At 37.2% G+C, this 24485-nt stretch overlaps 1 protein-coding gene across 1 annotated transcript in view; it reads left to right on the top strand.

The window, feature by feature from the left end:
* LOC140146223 (cilia- and flagella-associated protein 58-like) overlaps window positions 1–23827 on the top strand; it is a 286607-nt gene extending 262780 nt beyond the window's left edge. The window contains 1 exon segment of the mRNA XM_072168007.1: window positions 19672–23827. Coding sequence (XP_072024108.1) covers window positions 19672–19792 — 121 coding nt within the window. The 3' untranslated portion in view covers window positions 19793–23827.
* Window positions 23828–24485: the final 658 nt, after the last annotated feature.

Genomic DNA, 24485 nt, shown 5'->3' on the forward strand with positions numbered 1-24485 from the left:
AAAGCATACATTTTGGTGCAAAAAGAGCCATGTTCCAAAATACAGCTTTTGTAAGACTGAAATTCTTACCATTTTAAAACATAAGGACATTTTATACTTAAGTTTGATACTTTTTTACTAAAACTTGGTGATTTTCTCATAATTCGTTTTCGCTAATACATGTACAGTAATCTGCAAGCAAATGGTGTACTTTTCCTATCCTCACACTAAACTTTTTTTTTTAATAGTAGTCATATGTTTGCATAATTGAGCAGAAACCATACTTTTTGGCCCAAAGTGCGCAGGACCAAAGCCTCTAGATAATGAAATAAAAAGTTAAATGTTTAATTATGAATGCATATTATTTTACTTATGTTGTCACAAAAATGTGTTAGTTAAAAAATTAGTTGCAGGCATGCAAAGATCCTAACTCCATTAGATAGCAACAAGTCAGAAGGATTGTAAAATATCAAATGGGTCCATGGTTTGGAGCTTAGTTGCAGGCATGCAAGATCCTAACTCCATTAGATAGCAACAAGTCAGAAGGATTGTAAAATATCAAATGGGTCCATAGTTGGAGCTTAGTTGCAGGCATGCAAGATCCTAACGCCATTAGATAGCAACAAGTCAGAAGCAGGGGTAGCGTTTTAAGGGGTCTTGGGGTCCAGGACTCCTTGATTTGGCAGGTCCCCGTGATTTGGACCCCTTAATTTTGTACGTCTGTGTAGAATTAGATGCTTGGACCCCTTTATTTGCCAATTTGGACCCCTGGACTCAGCAGGTCACCGCTAACCCTGGTCAGAAGGATTGTAAAGTATCAAATGGGTCCATGGTTTGGAGCTTAGCTGCAGGCATGCAAGATCCTAATGCCATTAGATAGCAACAAGTCAGAAGGATTGTAAAATATCAAATGGGTCCATGGTTTGGAGCTTAGCTGCAGGCATGCAAGATCCTAACGCCATTAGATAGCAACAAGTCAGAAGGATTGTAAAATATCAAATGGGTCCATGGTATGGAGCTTAGTTGCAGGCATGCAAGATCCTAACACCATTAGATAGCAACAAGTCAGAAGGATTGTAAAAAATCAAATGGGTCCATAGTTGGAGCTTAGCTGCAGGCATGCAAGATCCTAACGCCATTAGATAGCAACAAGTCAGAAGGATTGTAAAGTATCAAATGGGTCCATGGTTTGGAGCTTAGCTGCAGGCATGCAAGATCCTAATGCCATTAGATAGCAACAAGTCAGAAGGATTGTAAAATATCAAATGGGTCCATGGTTTGGAGCTTAGCTGCAGGCATGCAAGATCCTAACGCCATTAGATAGCAACAAGTCAGAAGGATTGTAAAATATCAAATGGGTCCATGGTATGGAGCTTAGTTGCAGGCATGCAAGATCCTAACACCATTAGATAGCAACAAGTCAGAAGGATTGTAAAATATCAAATGGGTCCATGGTTTGGAGCTTAGTTGCAGGCATGCAAGATCCTAACTCCATTAGATAGCAACAAGTCAGAAGGATTGTAAAATATCAAATGGGTCCATGGTTTGGAGCTTAGTTGCAGGCATGCAAGATCCTAACGCCATTAGATAGCAACAAGTCAGAAGGATTGTAAAATATCAAATGGGTCCATGGTTTGGAGCTTAGCTGCAGGCATGCAAGATCCTAACGCCATTAGATAGCAATAAGTCAGAAGGATTGTAAAATATCAAATGGGTCCATGGTTTGGAGCTTAGCTGCAGGCATGCAATATCCTAATGCCATTAGATAGCAACAAGTCAGAAGGATTGTAAAATATCAAATGGGTCCATGGTTTGGAGCTTAGCTGCAGGCATGCAAGATCCTAACGCCATTAGATAGCAATAAGTCAGAAGGATTGTAAAATATCAAATGGGTTCATGGTTTGGAGCTTAGCTGCAGGCATGCAATATCCTAACGCCATTAGATAGCAACAAGTCAGATGGAGTAAGGCACCAGAAACAGATTTGTTCGATAAATGAGTGAATGTTCTTAGTCATCCAGTAGTTTCAAACAGAGTTTTGGAATTAAATCTAATACGGGAACTTACTTTTTGCAACTATTGCGACATTGCTTCTGGTACCACCAGACTTCATCAGGCAACTGACCCGTTGGGCTGGTCAAATTTGTTCAATCTTTGGAATGACCGTCGATAAATAGTAAACTTGACCAGACATCGACGGTCGATTGAAAGATCGAACTATAATAAATTTGTTTCTGGTGCCTAACTCATATTGTCTTGGGCAGACAGTATACGTCATGAGTTTACCTACTGTTCAACTCCATTTAATCTCCTTGTTGCTGCCTAGAACATGTCAGTCTTAATCCAAATTTATGTAGTGTTGCAACCTGATAACTTGTACATTGTATCTAGCTGGATTTACTATTTGTTTGGTATTTAATCATCAAGAAGATCAAGCGTATGGGTTGTTGTGAAGTATAACCACTGAAGTGGGATTTATTTGCAAATTGCATTTGAACAAGGTTAAGAATGGAAGGGAATCAGGGATAGAAAGCTGAGATTTAATCATGACTTTATACCCAAAATAGCTTGAGCATCAAGGTAATCTTCACCAGTACTGCAAAGTTTCAAGAATACAAGATTGATTTTTGCCTTCACTTAAAAGCATAGATATTATTATTATATTCATGACATTGCCAGTGGGATAGAAAAAAGTAAGAGGATAAAATACTGGATATTGCCTGGCCAAGTCAAGGTAAGCACTCGCCTGCATTTATTTGAAGAGCTCGCACTGTCAGCCAGTTCTTATTGAGCAAGGAAAAAATTTACACACCTTGTTTTGCTATGTTTACTCATTGATTCACAGGCAAGAGCTAGCCCACCTATAATCCCTGATATGTTAGATAAATCATGATTTGAATAATGTACAATTTTGCTAATTTTGGTCCCAATTACCATCACATTGGCCCAGATTACTTGTCATTCTAATGCAAGTATGGGGGTTCCTGGCATACAAGAACTTTCCAAAGTACGCAAACCAAGTTTTACCTTAGTGTAAAATGCACCCATACCAAGGCAAGTATAACATGGTTGTTTTCCTACCCTAAGCAATTATTTTACTGTTATAAATCGTGGTGAACAAACCTCTTTGTCCCCATAACAAATGGAGGCTGGTAGCATTCAATTTATAGGCCCGAAGATCTGAAGAAAAAAAAAACACACACATTCTAAGTAGAATTTCACACAACTTTTTTGTATCCGGGTGCTGAGTTTCATTAGCTACACTTTTTGAGTAACATCTGTGTGATTATGGCAGAGGATGGTTTTTATGATGTTTATGAATGAGGTTAACGCTAACACCGCACACTGCTTTTTGCTATCGGAAGTAAGGAACAAAAAAGGAGAGAAGATGAACAAAGAAGTCATTTGGTATCCCCCTGATTCGAACCTTAGACCCCTTGCATGCCAAGCACACAATCACCAGCCGGTAGCCACATGAGTTGCGCTGGCGTGGCCAGCGATTCCATGAGAATATAGCACTTAGGCTGATTATGTCATCGCATCATGTGGCATTCATGCATGCGTCGTAGTTATCATCTTGGTATTTTGTGGTATTTATGCATGTTAGGATTATAGGCATCAATCTAGGAAATTACTAGTTAGAGGTTAATAACTGCGCGCATCGGTTATTTGGAGGCATTGTGAAAAATCTAAACATTTTGCCTTTGGAACCGAGGAATATCCGAGGATATTCCGAGGTCCAAAGCAAAATGTTTAGATTTTTCACAATGCCCGCCATATTACCGATGCAAAGTTATTAACCTCATTCATAACCGTCACTTTAATCTCTTCATCTTACAAAATAACACAAAATTTTTATAAATAAAAGTTTATAAAAATAGATGATTTTTACATCTTCCCTTTCCAAAAATCGATCAGGCTAAAACATGACGACCAATAACAAAAGTGCGTATCACAATCTGTGCAAATATGGTAGCGCGCAATCCAAATCTGACAGACAGCGCAAAGAGTTTGTTCGACGACAACAACACGCTGAACGCCGGTTAATTGTGTGCGACATTGGAACAATTACGCATTTTGCGGTCAATTGTGAGATATTAATGACCTCGATTTGCGTTCGCGTTTTAACAAATAACTAAATGTAATTGGATCGCACACATCGCGTTTATTAATGAGGTTATGAATACATGTTAACTAACCCTAACTGCTTTTTAAAGTTAAAGAAGGAGCAAAAAAGGAGAGAAGATGAACAAAGAAGTCACTTGGTACCCCCGGGATTCGAACCTTATAACCCTCGCATGCCAAGCACATGATTGCTAGCCACACGGGTTGCACTGGCCTGGCCAGCGATTCCCTGAGCATATAGCACTTAGGCTGATTGCGGCATCGCATCACGTGGGATTCATGCATGCGCCGTCGTTATCATTGTGGTATTTTGTGATATTTGTGCGTGTTAGGGTTAGTGATTGTGCAAATGACAAAAATCGATACACTTACGTTTTAATGTTCCCCCATCACAATGCGCTCCCCCCTTTTGGTATTGTGCATTGTTCTGGTGACAAAATTTACGAGGCATCTACACATTTATTTTTGTCACTTGCACCACAACAGTCCTTAACCTATTCTGTCTGACATTAAACTCTAAAACTTGACAATTTTGTCATGAAACCAGTATGTACATTGTGTAGCAAATACAAATGCCATTTGCAATGGAACATACCTGTGAAGGTTGTAGTTTGATGGCAGAGAAAAATGCAAGGAAAGTGTGCAGTGGCACATTTTCTCTGTCCTTCCACTTTGCTGTAACTCAGTCAAGACTTAATGTGTATATACCTGTAGGGTGGGTATTAATGTGATGAATTTAAGACATGTGTAGTGTTTACACTAAGGTAAATCTGTTAGTCATTTTGTTTTCTTTGCAAACAGTGGATGTGCTATTAAAATTTAACTGCAATAGGTGTTTGACACCTAGCTGTCATGAATGAAACATTATGAATCAACAGGTGTCAGTACATGCATGCACCTGAGACATCTAGCCTAGAGAACATCATTATTTAATATCCCTCCAGCAAAAATGATCACTTTCTACTGTACATTTTGTTCAACTTTGTTGGAAAATCACTACAATCTTTAGCTTTATCATGCATATATACTTTTTATAATATACACCAAGTGTAGCAAAGGTTGCAAGTTAAAGTGTTTAAGTCAGTGTAGCACACTAAAACAATATTCTGTGACAGGTTTTGATTGAAAATGTTTGAGATAATCGGAGACATTTAGTAAAGATATGATATTTCTGTCAAGTATATGCCAATACATGTAACAGTGAGAAGTTGTGATGTTGAATAAATGTGGATTCCTAGTTCATATGTCACTGTTAATACGTCTAACTTGGTCCAGATATGCTGGAATAAGTTTCTCCTTCTTTTTTTCATAGATATGTAGCTATATATTACCAGATGATGTATCACCATTATCCTTCCTTTGCTTGAAGACAAGATTCATTTCAGTATGCATGATCATCTTTATTGCAACTGGAATGGTGTGTGTGCACTTGAATACATTACTATTTGTATGGTTACACATTAATCAGCAGTCCATGAAAATAAATACGACATGCAGCATTTAGAGGATATCATCAAATAGTATTTAATGTTGACACTAGGGCCTCAACTTCAACATGAATCTCCTAACTGAATGGTGCAAATATTCCAGATGGAGTGCACTTGTGCAAATCACAATTGATTCTCTAGCTCATGATACAACTCAATGATTAAAACAGCTTTGTCACGTTTCAGTGTCTTATTTATATAATAAGCATCTTACTCAGGTGCAAGATATTTGTTGCTCACCTTTTTGCTGTCAATAATGTTATCTTTGTGGTCTTATGTTGTTCCACACCTGAGCCATCATTGTATAATGCATGTATCCATTTGTTTCCAATTCAGCAGGCAAGAGCATACATTTGCCTTTAACACCCCCTGGTTGTGTGCATTTATCCTGGTAAAGCCATTCTGAGAGCAGATCAGGGAGACAGACTGTCCCCTTGGATATTCCCCTTGAGGGGCCTTTGCCTATTTCAGCTCACGCTTCACGCTCGACACATTATTAATACCAGTAAAAATATTATTCCATACCCCCCCCTTGAGAAATGATCTATTGATGATCATCATCATGGCCCTGCTTGATTGACTTGGTTCTAAATTGCTGTATGATTTCTCAATAATGTATGTTCCATGGCTATTTAGCTTCAGGTTTGCTTTTATATAACCCTACACATTTCATGCCACCATGCCACCCACCTGTTCATCCAATGCCTATAGTTATATAAGAACATCTAATGACAATTCTATAGCAAGCCATTGGTGTCATAACATGCAGCTAGTTACATGCAGGTTATTTAAAGTATTATTTAGTATTCCCAGCGAAAAGTGCAAACAAATTAAAATTGCATATAAATTATACCATTAGATATTTCTTAAATGAAAAAATTGGCAAAGAGAAATAACAGATTCATGTAAACTGTCTTATTCCCAGTCTTTTTTTGTCTTTAATACACAGTTTTCGGGTTAACCACTCGCAGGCTATGTTAGTATATCTATATGACACTAACAAAGGTGCCAAATTCTGAATTTCGATGATTTTTATGATCATCCAGATGAGCATTTACTGAATGGAGCCAACCAGAACTTGACAGCTGCTGACAACTTTACCTATCTTCTTCTTCTTTGTGGTGAGATGTATCCATCAGTGGCCGAGTATTATCACATCCATGGAGCGGTGCAGAAAACACAAAAGGTGCAGGAAATAGATGAAGGTCTTGGTGGTACCTTTTCCAGTGTTATCCACATTGATGCCAAAATCAACAATGGAATTGCCCAAGCTAGTGCTGCCTTTGGACATCTTTGGATCAGGTAGTTAATAGGACGGGTGTCAAAGTTGAGACCAAACTGAAGGTTTATCAAGCTATTGTCTTACCAACCCTGCTGTATGGATTTAAAACTTGGACTGAATGCCAATCCAAGACACTGAACCACTTTGTTTGATTTGTTCGGGTTTTTGATAACCCTGGATAACCCAAGAAAGCCTCTATTGAAGCTTATTTCCATTGGGGTCCATTTGAACACCGGGACGGATTGGGAACAGTCAGGGGTTACACCCTACTCTTTTCGAAACTGGCTGCGAATTACATGTACGGCTCTCTGCACACGGGACCGACGGCTTTACGTCCCCTCCGAAGGACGGGGTACTTTCATGATTCATTTGCCCAATTCTAAGTGAACCATGGGGAGAGCGGAAGTCTGAATTTAATCTACAGAAGTTGCCAATTAATTTCAGACTTTTTTTTTCCCAAGCAAATTGCCACCGCCAGGAATTGAACCCGGGACCTCATGCACTAAAGGCAAGTACTCTAACCATTGCGCCACGCTCTCCCTCACTTCCATCTTAAATTGTCTGAGAAAACTAATAATAAGATCAAGTGCCAAGACAAGATTCTAGACACTGAAGTTCTAGCATATTCAAACATAATGAACATTCACACACTGCTGAAGAAATACCAGTTTAGATGGACTGGTCATGTGGTTAGAATGCAAGATGCATGTCTTCTCAAGAATATCTTCTTTGGAGAGCTTTAATCTGGAAAGTGGTTGTGTGGTGGCCAGATAAAACACTACTTCAAAGACACACTTAAAGTATCTCTAGCACTTCAATGTTGATCTGGAGCAATGGGAAACTCTGACTCAAGAACGAGACTCATGGCAGAGTATAATCATAGATGGAGCTGTGTGTGAGTCAAATAGGATCAAGGAACCCAAGACCTGCAGCTACGCACATCCTGAGTCAAGAGTAATACAGCAGTTAGCATCCCAACCTTTTGGTTTCCCTGCACTGTCTTGCACAGCACTTTGGATCTGTAGTTGTTTGACTTTCAGCTCCCCTGCAATGTACACTTTTTTCCATCTTTTCATTTATGACTAGGAAGGAGAGAAGTAATTCATTGGTAGAGCACTAGCGCAGTCACCTTCGGAGCCTTATTTCACCCTTATACAGATGAGCATGAGGGCTAGATGGCCGAGTGGTTAAGGCGTTGCGCTGCCGGCCGGGAGATACGATCAACAAGGGTTCGAGCCTTGGGCTTGCCTTAGGTGAAAATTATCTTCCCTCCCAAAAAGTTCCTATATGGTCAGGAATCCTTCAATTAAGTTCAGTAATTTAATTTCAGAATTTAATTGAAGAATTTTCTCTCGCCCCCATACACTGCTTAGCACATGCAGATATATAGGTAGTGTATGTGCTTCGTCCGTGATTCGGAAGTCACGTAAAGCTGGTGGTCCCGTGTTCAGGAGGATTCATCCCTGTGCACGTTAAAGTGTCAGAGCTATTCGAAAAGAGAAGGGGGACCATCCCGGTTCTGATATCTGCACTCAATCCTAGGTTTCAGGGTAAGTTGGTGAGAGTACAACAGGTTACAGTTGAAGCTGCCGACTCAATACAATGAAATGAAATGAAATGAGCACTCCATTATAATGCCTCTTTGAAGGTGTCTTGGGAAATATTTCTTGAACTGCATATCTCCTTGTCTTGGGTAGGCATCAATTGATTCTCTGAGGTCTCTGGACTTAGGACTCTGGTTGGTTAAACCGGTTTTAAGTGCGCACAACCGTCACGCTTCACTCAGAGATAGATTTAATTAAACCATCATCAGAGACTGGGCACCCCATCCCACCCTCAGGCCAGGAACAGCCGGCATGAGTAGCGCAAACCAGCACGCAAAGTCAATGCCCCCACATCACCCAGCAGAAGCCAGAGCCAGCCGAGCAGAGCACGCACCGCCGGAACCGGGATGCGCAACGCCAGTACGGACAATGACTGGTCACAGGAACCTAGTCTTACTATCATCAGTTGGAAGGGTAGTTCATTGGTAGATCACCAGCGTGGTCATCTTCAGAGTCTAATTTCACCCTTCTTAAGATGAGCACTCCTGGTGTATTTCTCTCTTGGAAGATGACAAAATTGGAAAAATCACCTTGTTGCCGTCTAACCAACAAATGAACAAAATCAGCTTGTTACACTAGCAAGTGCCACACCGTTACAACGGTCCACCCGGGGTGATGTAAGGCAGCAGGCAGGACTAGTGTATAGCTATGAAAAGTGTAGTTGAGGAATATTTATAATGTCACTTGGCATATTTAGGTCTGAGTGTCTTGTGCTGGTTCGTCTTCTTCATCTTCACATGGAGATGGTTTCCAGCTTTGAATCAGTTCTATCTGTCGGAATGCTTTGCTTTGACGGCATAGCCATATCACATAGCTGGTTCTGAGTGCGGTTTTAGAAGCCACATCCATGATGTTACGTCTCTTTCCACTTGGTACTCCGAGAGCAGCGATGCATTTTGTCAGCGATGTGTTGTAAATACCTCTGCTTCCAATTTCAATTGGGAAGTAGTGCATACACCATCCCTTATTTTTGATCGGCTACAAGATCTTGGTATTTGCTTTTCTTTCTTGCATTGGCATTTGACAGGTTTTTTTCCATTGGGACTGTAAGCTCAATGATGATAACTGTTTTGGAATAGATTGTAATATCAGGACGTTTTGCAGTCTCTGTGATTATGGGAGGAAATACTACTTGCTTATGTTCCTCATCCATCATAAATTCACAGTCATTGGCCTTCTGTAAGAGGTTTGTTGAATCCCTTTTTGGAAGAGGCAGTGCTGGATTCCGGTAGGTTACACCATCTGCAGTGCGGAATTTGATAGTAGTCATATAGTTGGTATCTTCTGGAGGGGTGTACGACTTCTGATTTGCCTCTTCAATGAAGGCGTTATGCCATTGCTACAGCTTTCAGTGTCTGATCATGTCTCCAGTTGTATCTACCACTCTGCAGAGAATAGTTACATCCATTTAAGATATGGAATAGAGTGCAGTTATTATGGTGACATAAATGGCAGGATCCGAGGTTGGGCTTTCCCCAGAGTCTCAAATTAGCTGGTGATGGAAGTTGGTTGTGGATGGCATTGACATGGAAAGATAGGAGCTCTGGTGTCCATACATAAAGGAGCTTCTTCCAAGATGTATCTACTTGCATGGCAGAGTCCCATCTGAGCCATTGTCCTTGTTTGGCACAGCCATAGAGTGCATAAGCATGTCATCTTCATCTACATCTTTTACCAGACTAGTGAGGCATTTCCTGTGTTCTTGGGGTTGGTTCTTTTTTAAATCAAGGCCTGCTCTGTCTGTTTGACCTCTGCACATCTCATTCAGTATCAGATGCCGCTCTCTTTGTTCAAGTTCTCTGACTCCATTCCACCTTGATTGATTTGCTTTTCTTTGTAGGCAGTCTTTGTAGAGAGTCTGTGTTTTTCCATCTATAGAATACTTGTTGAGGTGGTGCTTGGTGACTTGCATGCATTTTACAGAAGTGGTGAGTCTTTTAAGGTGAAGCCCATACTTCTTCCTGCTTCTGTATAGAGCACTGTTGGTGGTACATCTGCTTATTCCTGCTCATCTTTTCAAGTATTTGGTGCAGGTAGCTTCCAAGCCCTCGATGTATGTAATTGGGAAGTTGTAGATGGTAAACTCCCATGTCATTTTGGGTAGGATTGCATTATTATATATCCACATCTTCATGACTCCATTGAGTAGGCTTTTGTCTGTCTTTTTCAACATGTCTGTTAGTTTCTGCTTTACAGACTCTCTGATTTCCTTATCTTTCAGTTCTTTGAAGATAAGCGTGCTGAGGAATCGCAATCTGGGTCTTTAAAGGAGTATTTTTCACCCTGATGATGTGGCAGTGACATCGGTGCACATTTCATTGAGCACAGCTTTACATCATTAGCTTTTGCTCAAATTGCTGGCGTACGCACAAATGTGCTAAAAGATGCTGCATATATACACAAGCAGAACAGCTGCCTCAACATGTTGACGTCACTGCCACATCAGGGCGAAGAATATTCACTTGATGTCACTGCACAGCAGCTGAAAGGAGTATCCCAGCAAGCATTGCTGGGATAAATGTAAATGTATGCAAAATATAAACAAGGGCCTCTTAGATATTGAGAGCTATGGATAGTTTCACAATACTTTAGGGGTCATATTTTTGCAAACAAAAGTCTTAACCTCCCCTGATTTAAGCCACTATTGAAAGTTGAAGTGAGGGATTTTGTGTACATTTTCTATGGCACATACAGTTCTATTAATGGTACCGCAAAGCCTAATGGGATACTCCCTTTAGCTGCTGTGATGTCACTGTAACACCCACAGTCACAGTAAGTTCAACACTTAGGGAAAGGCTAGCAAATTATTGAAAGTTGTGCTATTAATTTAGTTGAAAAACAAAGCATAATGATCAATTTATTAAGTATATAACATATATCTTGCCTGCATGTGAATAACTCAGCACTTGTGAGATATGCATTCAAAGTGTCAGTCTAAAACCTACAGGTGGAAGTTTATTGTGCTGTGCATTTGAATTTCCTTTGCAGCTTGATGCTGTCCACTGCTGTAGTGTTATTTAGCCTGTGAGCATACCTACTCTTGTGATCACTGTTGGGATGAATACATGCAGCTTTCCATCCCCAAGCTTTCCTTTTTTCAGTAAGCATCCCTATCCAGTTACACTCTTTGTAATCCCATTTACTACAGTTGATGAGATGACAATTCACTTTGGAGCCACACTCAAATAGAACCTACTTTGCAAATTGTCTTAAATTAATTGCGGTATCTGATGAACTAGCAAAAAGCCGCTGTTTCAAACTAATTGAAAGTGGGTTGATGTATAGGTTGTCTACTTTAGTTGTTAGTCCTTTTCTGTTCATGTAGATGATTAAAGTAAATGAAGCTAAGTTTTGGTTATATATTGTTCCAGTTACCTGGATCATTCAGAACCAGTTTGTATCTTTCACCTGTTAATATTGTTCTCTGCAGGAAAACCTGCATGGATAATGATTTTGTAAATTTGTATGAATATAGTTGAAGCAAAAAACTGTGTAAAACCATATTAAAGAGTGCTTGAGAATGGTTTTAAACATGTAGTTCATTATTGGCAATATTATAGTAAGGCAAAGAAAATAAATCTGACAATGATAGATTCCCACTAAAACAATTTTCTCTTCCCACTAAAAAGATTTTCTCTAATCAAAACTACTTTACAATTGACTTGGCCATAAATATATGTCTGATTATTTGATCACTGATGTATTCAAACAAACCACTTCATATATTTATGAATACCTACAGGATACAAACATATTATTTCAACATTTTATTTTGTATGTTCTGAATTTAGTTCATCATGCTGTCCTTTAATGTACACCTTTAACACCATTAATCATAATATTCTTCTCTGCCACATCTGAACTTGATTGATATCAAATGTCCTGTTCTTAATTAGACTAACTCTTATTAGCAATTGCACCAGGTCATCAACATAAACAGAACTTTGTCCCTACATACTTTGCTCTCATTGGGCTTATGTGGTCATCTTACTATAAATAGGGAAATGTTGTGTGTTCATTCATTTGCATGTTTATTTATCCATCAAAAGGCTTTTTCTATTTTGATTTTAACATAACAAAACATACTTGAGAAGAAAGCTTAGATTAATGGGAGTAACATAACTTATATTTCGTTGAAATTGGTAATGTCGTGCGTAACGCACACGTAAAAACGCAGCATCAAGCACATATCCACGGGAAATAAAATACAAAATAAACAGTATAAAATGAATACTGGAAAAAAGAAGTAAACAATGTGACGTAGAAAGACTTTCAGTTTGTCACAAATTAAAAAGCACTAGCGGAATACCCATACTAATATGGGAAGAAGAAATTGGCAGAAGAAAATCTAGAAAGTAGAAAGAAGTAGGATAAGGATAATGAACTGAGTGCAATGCATTCGTCAAGATAATCGCACGCGCCGTGGAGTTATTGCATTTAGCTTGAGAGCCGATAGGCTCGAAAGCTAAATGCAATAACTCCATGGCAAGTGCAATATCTTGACGAATGCATTTGCACAATACATTATCCGTCATACACTGAGTGTAGGCCTATTAAAACAATAGGCAATATTAATTGCTGCATTCATTATATTAGTTTTAATATTAGGGAAAATATCTTACATTTTAAAAACACCGTCAGGACATTGACCAGCTACGTAGCATTTAACTGGTAAAGAAAATCAATCCCTGTAAAAAAAGGTTTGTCTCACGAACCCGCGCGCATAAGTATGTGAAAGCGATACAGCGCGTTTGTCTCACGCGCTGACCGCCTTTTTAAAGGTTTTTTTTTTTTCCCCCGATTTTTCCGGTTCCCGATAGTTCACCCAACGTAGTAAAAATGAATTCCTCAATGTCAGAAAACCATCGAAAATGTCAGGCAGCGCGTATGCCATTAGTGTTGCAGATAGCCCGTAACCCACACCGTAGCCTCAGTCTCGCTAGTTTCACGCCATCCTTGCAACGGCACGGAGCGTAAAGCCGGCGAAGCAAAGTGGATGCAATATAAAAGAGGACTTAGCCTACGGAGAACTCTGCGATCGAGTGAAGCCATATTGTTTTCATAAATTTTTGTATTTTTTGTAGCTGTTTTTAACGAATTTTTACCGTTTATTTCAACATGATTGTTCAGTATTCAGTATAGTTAAAACAGGGGGACTGTGCTGAGGAATTGGGCACTGCATCGGTGCGCCGATTCGGTTACTCTGAATGCCCTAAAAATGAGTTGGTGTCGGGTGAAGCTGTAACCCGTATTTTCGGCAAGAATGCTTGATACTTTACTTGATTACAGAATATTAACATTGTAAATTTGTTGCTTCTCTTTCATTGTAAGACCACTTGTAGTTTTCCAATACCTGTCTTGTGATTTTCATTTGTCTCAGGCTAAAAAAAACAAAACAAAAAAAAACGCATTAGCATAGCTTCTAAACCAAAAAAGAAAGAAAAAAAAAAAGCATAGCACTTAGCTTTTTTGGCAAATGTTCGTGAGACAAACCTTTTTTTTTTTGGCCTAATCAATGGTATCGATTGCGCATACGTCATACTTAGGTAACTTATTCACGCATGGTTTAATTGACTTGACTTTATGTTGTGATCATTTGATATCGTGGTTTCGAACACAGAGAGCACTGAACCAGTTGGAAGCGATCGATTTAGATGTCAGACTAGTACTACGGTGAATATCAACTGGACTTTATAGCTCTATAATTTGAACTACTTATATTAAAACACACGACATTGGGATTTAACAATTTGTTCAGTATTACCATAGGCCTTCAAACACATGTGTTTGAAGGCCTATGGTATTATCTTTATGATCATGATATTATGCGCTAGTGTGTGTTTCGGGCCCGGCTATGTTATTTTAGATATAGGCCTACATGTATTTCATTTGTAAAATGCTGAATATTTTGCAATGGTGTCATCTTGTATAATTATGATCCACCTGTTTTTGGCCCTTTTTAATTAATAGAAGCTCGATTATTCTCATTTGATGTTTGATTTATTTGAGGTCATTAAACATAATTTATGACAATGATATTTGCAAGGGTGCAACTCTACTAGTCTTATTACAAGACTGCCCTATCCCAACCCTAAACCCTAATCCTAAACTCCGTAAACGAGGACTGGACTCAAGTCTAGCGAGTTGCACCTTATTCGGTAATTGTACACTATTATAGAACACCGTTTGTAACTATACCATTTTAACACCACAGAATGTATATTTTTACTTTTTTGTTGGTATATATATCGAACAGACAATTATATAGTTATGTGATCTCTGTGTCTAAAGCGCCACCTAACTCTACTTTATGGTTATGTGAAAGTAGTATTTCTAGTATTTGAGCGTGCACGTATTATCTAGAATCTATTGTTTAGCGTGCAGGTTTTAGATAATGCATTGTTTAGCGTGCAGGTTTATATAATTTGGGCTGTGAAGGGTAGTTCGCAAAAATAATGCACGGGAGAAGAATACATAACGATGAATAGAAACGGGCACTAGAAGTGTATAAAAAGTTAATGATGTGGAAATTGCAATAGCAATTCGGTATGGTATCAATCGCCATACTATATGTCTATGTTCAGTAATTCTTCTCATTTTAGTAATCGCTCCCATTTACTCAGCTAGCATCGTGCAAGTAACATATGTGACACAATCTGGTCCATGGGAGCCAAAGGTGGCAAATTTGAAACTGAGATTTATAAAAAAAAAGGTAAAAATACAGAGTAAAAAAAAATACGTAAGAAAATAGACATCAAAAAACTTCATAACTTTACAACCAAGTATGATAGTGTTTTCAGTAAATGATAGCGTATTGTATAAAGAATGTAATAATTAGAATTACTCAATTGTCAAAAATGCCTCCTTTGGCCCCCATGGACCCCGGCCATGGACCAGATTGTGTCATATATTAAGATCATCAACATTTATAAGATTAAAGTTCAATATTAAGAGCCAACTATGTTTCTTGACACCTATAATATTTGTAGAATAGAGAACAGAAAACACTTAATAGACATTTTGACTGGGCATGATGGGGCATTGCTTTGTGTGTGACCTTGACATAAATTGGGTTTCCTCCTTCCTGTTTTCTGAAATCATAGACAAGATTTTTGTTTAACTTATTCAAAGCCATGTCCTTCCTGACCCAAATGTTGGAAGAGGTTTATTATTCTAAAAAGCACAGAAACACCATATGTGTTCATTGTGATCAAACCCTGTTGTCCAACTACTCCCCTTACAGTAGTAAATGTGACAAGTTCACCATTTTGAGGAGCCTCACAGAGGGTGAAATATGGATGATACATCCTGAATTCCATGAGAGAATTTATAAAAGATAACAATATTTTGTTAAGTATCTACTACCATGTCACAGGATATAGGCAATTGCAATATTTTGAGTAGCAGATTCGCTGGCATATGGCATCTACTATAGTGTACATGTACCGGATAAAAAGACAGCTGTAATTTAACAATCCTTCAAAATCGGTACTTGAAACCTGAAAATCTGTATATTACTGTAAATTCTCCTGTTATAAATAAATTGAAGCAGCTCATATTTCATATATATTTTGGCATCAGACACTTCCCCATGATATTGTGGTGAGAAGTATACTTCAAAGAAAAATTCTTATCGCAGATAATATAAATATGAGGATGGCTGTACTCTTAGTCTACTCAAAATCAGCAATGTGCTTGAAATCTGCTGGCAGTAAGATTATGAATTACCAGAAGGGAAAAAAGATGAGTTGTCTAATCTGATTCCATGATAAGTATCACATATTTTCTCATGGGAGACAGTTGTACTTTGCATATCTAAGAAATCTGTGTTTGTCATTATTTGCACACTGAGTACTTTTTATAATATAGGGCCTGCCCAATTAAACCACAACTGTAATTTGTATCTGTTGGCAGTCAGATTGTTAGGGGAGGGGGATAGATGGGCAAATCTGTCATGGACTGTACCAAATCAAAATACTGTATTATTTCTTCCTTGGTATTTAATTTGAAAATCAGTAGGTTAAATCTGGATGTATACATTGATTAAATCTGTACTGACAAATGCATTGAATTTATGCATACTCCCAACTCCTTCAAATATGTAGTTGACCTGAATCTTTGTTGATTAGCAAGATTGTGTGTAGCAAGGCCTTTTTTACAATATTAATCCAACTTAATGGGAACTTGCTTAATGAAATCCAAAGACCAAGTGAAATGCCACAATTTGTATATTTGTGGGTGTGTGTAGCAAGTTTTTAAAATAAATGACTGATAAAGAAGACTAATTTAGATGCTCCATGAAATTATAATTACATGCAATGTTAAAGTACTTGAGTTCTATTGTTCCGTGATATATGTTGGTGTATACAAAATATATCTAAAACCATACCAAATGTTATTTACTGTTTAATATGTTTAGTACATAGTATAATACTGGCTTTGGGTCCATTTCCACTGGGGAAAAATACTCTGTGAAAGTCCTTCTACATAGGTGAAATACAAGTGCAATGTGAATCGAAATTAAGAAAGGAATCACTTCGTGTTGAGAGAATGTACCTGACGGATTGAAATGATTTTGAGAAAATATCAGTAATTTTGGGAATTTGAGCATGCTTGGATTGTTGAGTTTTTATGTGATCCAAATAACCAGGCAGGACATTAGAGCATGCATTTTGCAATATGAACCATTCTTAAATTGTACCTTAAGAAAACAAATGAAACTAGATAGTGGTTGATGTAAATAGATTGTGTGCAATTGAAAATTTGAAAGCAATTACTTGAGAAATACTACCTTGCATTTGTGTGTTATTGAGTAATACAACCTCACATTTTTATGAAATAACATAGATGTAATTATCTGATACCAAAGGAAACCTTGCACTGCTTAAATCAAATTTACATGTAAAATATCTGTGATATGATACCATCAACAAATGCATTGAGATCAAATAAAATGAGCCATGTGTTTGCATGGACACCTTTTACTAATCAAACCTTTTGAAGATTGTACTTATGTGATCAATAATGTCATGTTGACATCCACCTTGATCAAGTCACAAACGGACAAACAATACACCCTCCACATTTTCCAGAGACAAATTTAAAACAAAGTGTTCTATTAAGTAAACTTTGATTCGGATTACTAGTTTGATGGGTTCTCATTTCTGACATTGATCAATTATTTAAACATTTTATGCTGCTGTTTGAATCAATACCCAACTGGATAGATTTTTTGTTATCCTAAGATTAAGGATAGGATTATATTTCTTTCTAGAATTACTATGTCAGAGTAGTCAAAATTAAAAACTGCTTAAATATTGTTTAAAGCTGTATAAATATATAATACCATATATCACCTCGATCAGGACATAATGGGTCTGAAAATATATAAGTTGACCTTACGTTTAACTTATCCTTCCATTGTTCGATTATCCATTGTATTTCTTTTGTTCAAATTAGATCAAGCTTGATATATTCTGAATTCTTATGACCAGAGGAATAATTTGTTATATATTTCAACAAAAACCAAGCAGTTTAGAATTTTGACTCAAATTTGTAATTTCCCAACTTGACAGAATCTTGTTTTGTATCTCTAATAAAGCAATAGGAAACAACAATTTAACATAACAACAAAACAGCTGTTAGGTGATTATAATATTAGTAAACCTACAGTCTTGTCAGCTGCATGTAAGGCCATATGCAAAGATAAAAACACAATCATGATTTTCAAGACACCAAGTGAATCTTTTACTCACCTAGGCCACAAACAATTAGTTGTTTGCTTGCCCACAAGCCGACCGACCGTAAAATTCATGCCTCACGGCAAAAAGCGTTTATTTCAGGATTTTTCCTCTTAATATCAAACCAAAAATTTCAAAAAAATTCTCCTACAAGGACAAAATACCTTCGAAAATACTTACACATCCACTCACAAGCAGAAAAATAATAAACAATATCATCCACAAGTGCATAGTCCCAGACCTATGTGTATATGCAACATATTGTTATGGTACGTGTACTGCAAATTTGACTGTTGTCACCTCCCTTTGACAGTTGATGATTTATTTCAAGAAATATTTGTGCTAAATACATTAAATTTGTTCTGTTTAATGAAATGAATGGTTTGTTTCATTTCCGGTGTATAAATATTAAAACAAAACACTTAAAATTGTCTTGTGAGATTCTTGTCTGAGCGATGTTCTTTTTAATGTGTTCACAAACCGTACAACATATGTTGATGGCTTTATAAATGGCTATTGATGAGATCAAGAAATACCCAGTGGCTGTGTTAGTACTGCTGAAATAGCATGGCAGCTATAGTCAAGTTTAATCTGTTTTGACAGTGTAAAGGGGGGTTGTATACCAGAGAGGATGGAGTTATTAAAGATTGAGGTAGTGGTGCAGGAGAAAGGGCCATGGCGTTGTGCTGAGACAATGTTAAGGGGGAAGAATCCGACCTACTGACCCTTCCACTTGAACAGGCCGTGTGAGCAAGCCAAAATTTTATTTTTCGTGTGGCCCCATCTTGAAACACCAAGTGAATCTTTTACTCTCCTTTAAAAGTGGATTAAGTGATAAGATCAGTGAGCTAGGGATCGGTTAGCAATGTTTGCACTTTTTATTGGACATGAGAGCACATCAGACATATCAAATTGCATTCTGAATATATAATGTTCTTCTGATATCAAATAATTTTGATTTTTTTTTTTTAATTCGTGATAAAATACCAATTTTATGGCAAATTAAACCTAAAAATTTTGGGTCTTTTGGGGAAAAAATGTACATCTTCAATATGAAATATCAAAATTTTCAAATGATGGATGGCTTTTCCTTCCAGCTACATACACTTTAAGTACATACATTAGATTAATACAGTTTACTTCAAGGACTGTTAAATATCCAAAATGTTAAAAAAATTATCAATTTTTAATAATTTGCCATAAAATTTGTATTATATCGTAAATTTCAAAAAACTTATTTGATATTGAATTATTTGATATCAGAAGGACATTCCTGGCATTCAGAATGCAATTTGATATGTCTGATGTGCTCTCATGTCCCACAAAAAATACTGTACAAATGTTGCTTTATATTAAAAATCAATTTAATGAGAGAATTATGCTGTGATGTGATAATAAGCTAGATACATTTCTCAACTTTTTTTGTCTCCATGACTTGTCTTTTTTATGATGCAGGGACCGAGACCGAGCATTAGCTCAAGCTGGAGCACCACCTATCCAACCACAGAGAACAGATGGACCACGGTTTACTGGAGGTGGATTCAATCTAAAACAACCTGGCAAAGTGTCAGCATAAGCAATATATGCATACTAGCAGGCTTACCATATGCAAATACTATCCTTTGTACTTTTTAATTTCTGCCACTTCATGAGTACACCATATTGAGATACATAATATTTTAGAGGTTTGGTGTAGAATAAATGCAGTACCAAATTGGTGGGAAGACAATATAAGATGTTTTTAATAATTGTACTGATAATAGTTGAAGGTCAGTCACTTTAATTATCAGTTTTGAGTCCGTCCAAATCAGTTTTGATTTTTGACAATGGCATGACTAATCATAGTTGGTACCACAATCATAGTTTCTACTATGACCTGAAGTTACATAACTATCTGTTATCTGTCCTCGAGAAACACATTTGCAAAATATGCTGAAATGTACAAGACTATATGTGACACGTCATGTCAAAAGGAGACACTTTTGGGCAGGTTATCAATTTTGAGGTTTTTACATATTTTAAATATAGAGATATTTTGCTCCACAATGCCATTTTCCCCAATGAAATCGGACATTCTTAAGCGAAGATATTGAGTTCGTAAGATATGGTATTATAAAGTTGGAAATTGAGATATCGGCCTTTAAAAAATATTATTGACAATGTTGAGAGTAGGAATTACCTTGAAAAATGTCTCAAAAAATACAAGATGCCAGTTATATTCCAGTCTGAAACTATCAGACAATATTTTTAACATTAAAAGCATCACAAATTCCCAACAAACCTAAATTTTGAAAAAATCACCCCCGGGCAGACTTTTGGCTATTTCTCCATTTACGATACTGCCCAAAAGTGTCTCCTTTTGACATGACACGTCACATATAGAGAATAAAGGTATTGTTGTCATCCACTGTCATGCATCTATTGTCTCATAACACAGGCGACATAATTATTTTAAGTAAAACAACAAGGTGAAGCTGAGTTCTTTTACGCCAAAAATAATGATGTCACGTGTTATATGAGACGATAGATGCAGCGGCTAAAAACAATAGCTTTATTCTCATTGTTAAACAATTTCACCCAGAATTTTACCTTCATTTCAACTGATTTTTGTTAGCATCTTGATGCAGAGTTTAGCAACCCTTTTCAAATAACATCTGTATGATTAATTAGGTACATCTTTTTTTGTCTCGCCTGAACTATGTTCAGAGAGAGACTCAGTAATCACTATGACCCTGTTCACATTAGAAAATTTCTTCATTCCACAAAGATAAGTTAATGTTGATTAACTAATTAAGCATGCGTACACATTACGCTGAACGAAGATCGAACAAAGACATTGTACTGTACACATTTCATGAAAATGAACGAAGCTCGAACGAAACTATCATCTGGAGTTCTTCTTTGAAGAAAATATTTACCAGGGCTAACTATTCATTCTCTGTCCACGTTTTGTCCCGTGTGCCATCGGCCATGGTTAATGACTTTAATTAACCAGAAACTCCAAACACACTTTCCAAGCTAATTTTAATTGAATAAGTGGGGAAAATTCAATGAAAATGTTAAAAATAATCCGGGAAAATAATAACATGGTGCGATATGAATGGAGACAGCATGCAAGATGCATACAAACTTTGACTTCAGCCGGTGAGGCTCACTTGTCACATGATCACTTTCTTTCGTCGAACGAAGCGAGCATACACATTACCAAATTAGCTTTGTCAAACAAAGTATTCCTTTTTAACAACCTTTTTAACTTCGTTGAACAAAGCAATTTTAATCTTTGTCGAATGAAGAAAAGTGCATACACATTAGGAAAAAAGCATAATCTTCGTTTGAGGTTCGTCGAAAGAAGAAAATTTTGATTTTCTAATGTGAACAGGGTCTATCATGGTGTGTGTGGCAGTGGGGGGTGTGTGTGTGCCATAAAAAATGGAAATATTGAAGCCCATCTATGTCAGATCACTGGGATGCTTCCTTTATAAAATAATCATTATTTGCTGTCAGTATTAAGACTGTGTTGTCAAGTTTTTCACATTTTCTTATTGGAGATGAGTTTTGAATCTTAAGAGCCCCTGCAGCAAAGCTATCTTGAAATGAGAAGCTAAACACTATTAAAAGACACACCCACACAGGTTTTCTTATGTTATATTGAAGCACAATTATCTCCCAAAGGGAAACCTCAATATAAGTTGTGTTCACATTTTGAATACCACCCGACGTAAACTTACGCTAACATTGATAAAATTCCATAAATATTTCCCCTACTCCTACCACATGTCCATACCTAGCCTAATCCTAGCACTACGCCGACCAGTTCCGCCAAACATTCCTTCTGGTCGGCATAAACATTGACACTTCCGTTGTTTCTGTGACCTTTTTTTGAACCACGAGAAATGTAATTTCTTTACTTTAGTTCTGGCTAAGAAAAGGTCTCATAATCCATAGGTTGCGAGTTCGAGCCCCACTCGTGCCAACGTGTTGTGTCCTTGGGCAAGGCACTTTATCCTTTTCGCTAATTCCGGCCTGATTGGATTTAGCCAAGCCAAAATGCCATCAACGGCTGGAAGGGGCCAATTGTAAGAAAACTCTATAGCATGAATGTTACTAAGGTTTCAAATAGCACTCTGCACTCATAATCAGTACAGCATAACGCACATCCCAAACAAGCAAGCACTGTACTCTGATCAGCTTGTAACAGGCGGGTTTATAACATCGTGGATTGATATAGAATGACGTACAAGCAGTTGGGCGCCGCGCCTACACAAATTGCGCTTTGCGTGTTGTGTGACTGACATGCACTTTTGTGAATTAACACAGGCATAAGTTCAGACTTTATTGACTCCGCATTAACAAAACCCGAATAATTATGAGTTGATCATAGTATAGCTATCAAACTTTAAACATATCCGTACTGACGCGAGTATAGTCCCACCCCGTTTTTTGGTGAACATTTTTCAAAATTGGGGGGTGTGACTATACTCGAATTTAAAAAAAAATTATGCTAGGATCATTCATGGTTGAGCTAAAAAAAAAAAAAAAAAATTCAAGATGTTTTGTATTTTAATATGAAAATTGATAATTTGTATTCATGTCATACTCTATTAATGATTTCAAAATGCATTCAAATTCAATGCATTTTGAAATCATTTTTTTAGGTCAACCATGAATGATCCTAGCATTTAGGTCTAGGTCCTGGGACACTCCAAAGCCGAAATTTTTTGAAAGTTTGGGGGTGGGACTTTACTCGAAGGTGGGACTATACTCGCGTCAGTACGGTACTATTATTTTTCCCTGCATGAGCGACAAGCAAACATGATGGAAGTCAGTGGTGGTCCCCAGTCAAGATAAGAAATTAGAAAAATGTTCCCAGAAATGGCAACTTTTTGACAAATATTTGTGTTCCCCTAAAATTGCCTTGCCCCTCCCACTCCACCCCACCCCACAAACAAACCAAATTTCTTGACTAGGTTGTTATGCATACATTCATATTGTTAGTCAAGATAATTGATATGCTATTGCAAGTACCAAGAAATATTTCACACTAAAGAACAGTTAACATGGTTAAAAAGTTGCCAGTGGTAAGGAATAGAAGCATAATTTACTTGGTAAGTAGGTCATTCATTTAAAAGATGTAATATTATCAAGATATAGTGGCATGCCCCAAATAAGAAGTTTGCACATTATATTACAGTCTAGTTTATTGAATGCCTGTATGGTATTAAATTCCCAAACCTTTTAAATTAACTGGTGTATAGTATATCATGTTACTCAACATGTTTGTTGTTATTCTGTGTATTCAAGAAATCCCCTTTTTGTTCGTTACCATATTTTTCATTCAATTGAAGCACCTCTATCAATGTATTTTATCACCATTATTTTCTGTCTTTATTAAATAAAGTGTGAGCATATAAAATTGATTTAGTTTAATATGAAGGTCTTGCATGCTAAGATACTTTCTATTGATTGAGCATCTTTTGTATATAATCAAATGAATGTGTGTGCTAAAGTGTAGTATTGAACTGTCAAAATTACAGTGAAATAATTCCATAGGAAATGTGTAAAAAAGAGAAAGCAATGAATGTATAGCAGCATTTTATTTCATATTGCTTGTATTCAGCATAATTTAAAGGGACATTCAGCATAATATCCGTCCACCATTACATTTAAAGGGACATTCAGCATAATATCCGTCCACCATTCATTTAAAGGGACACCATAATATCCGTCCACCATTCTAAAGGGACATTCAGCATAATATCCGCCCACCATTACATTTAAAGGGACATTCAGCATAATATCCGTCCACCATTACATTTAAAGGGACATTCAGAGATTTTGAGCTGAGGTCTAGTGTATAAGAGCTTATGAAATATTTTCACATCTGATTATTTTCACAAAACATGCTGTTTTGTAATTTTGCGTTAAATTATGTATGTACTGCCTATGAACATTGTAAACAATGCAGTGACCACCCCACTGTAAATCAATGCCCCTGTAATGAACAATTTGAGTGCCTAATAAAACATGTCTTCTGATTGCAACCAATGATTTCTTGTTTTACTAGTCTTATTCTTATTCTTATTCTATTGCATTAATTTTTTACCTAGCTGGGGGGTTTACACCCCCCAGCTAGGTATTGTAATCGTTTGGGTTCTTCCGCTGGCAACAAACCACTGTAATCTTCCCGTTTTCTTCCGCTGGCAACTAAGTGAAAATGCACATGGTTTTTTTGGTTACCCTTTGAGTATGAAACCCTGACTTGATGCTAT

This window comes from Amphiura filiformis, chromosome 1, assembly GCF_039555335.1.
Source record: "Amphiura filiformis chromosome 1, Afil_fr2py, whole genome shotgun sequence".
NCBI lineage: Eukaryota > Metazoa > Echinodermata > Ophiuroidea > Amphilepidida > Amphiuridae > Amphiura > Amphiura filiformis.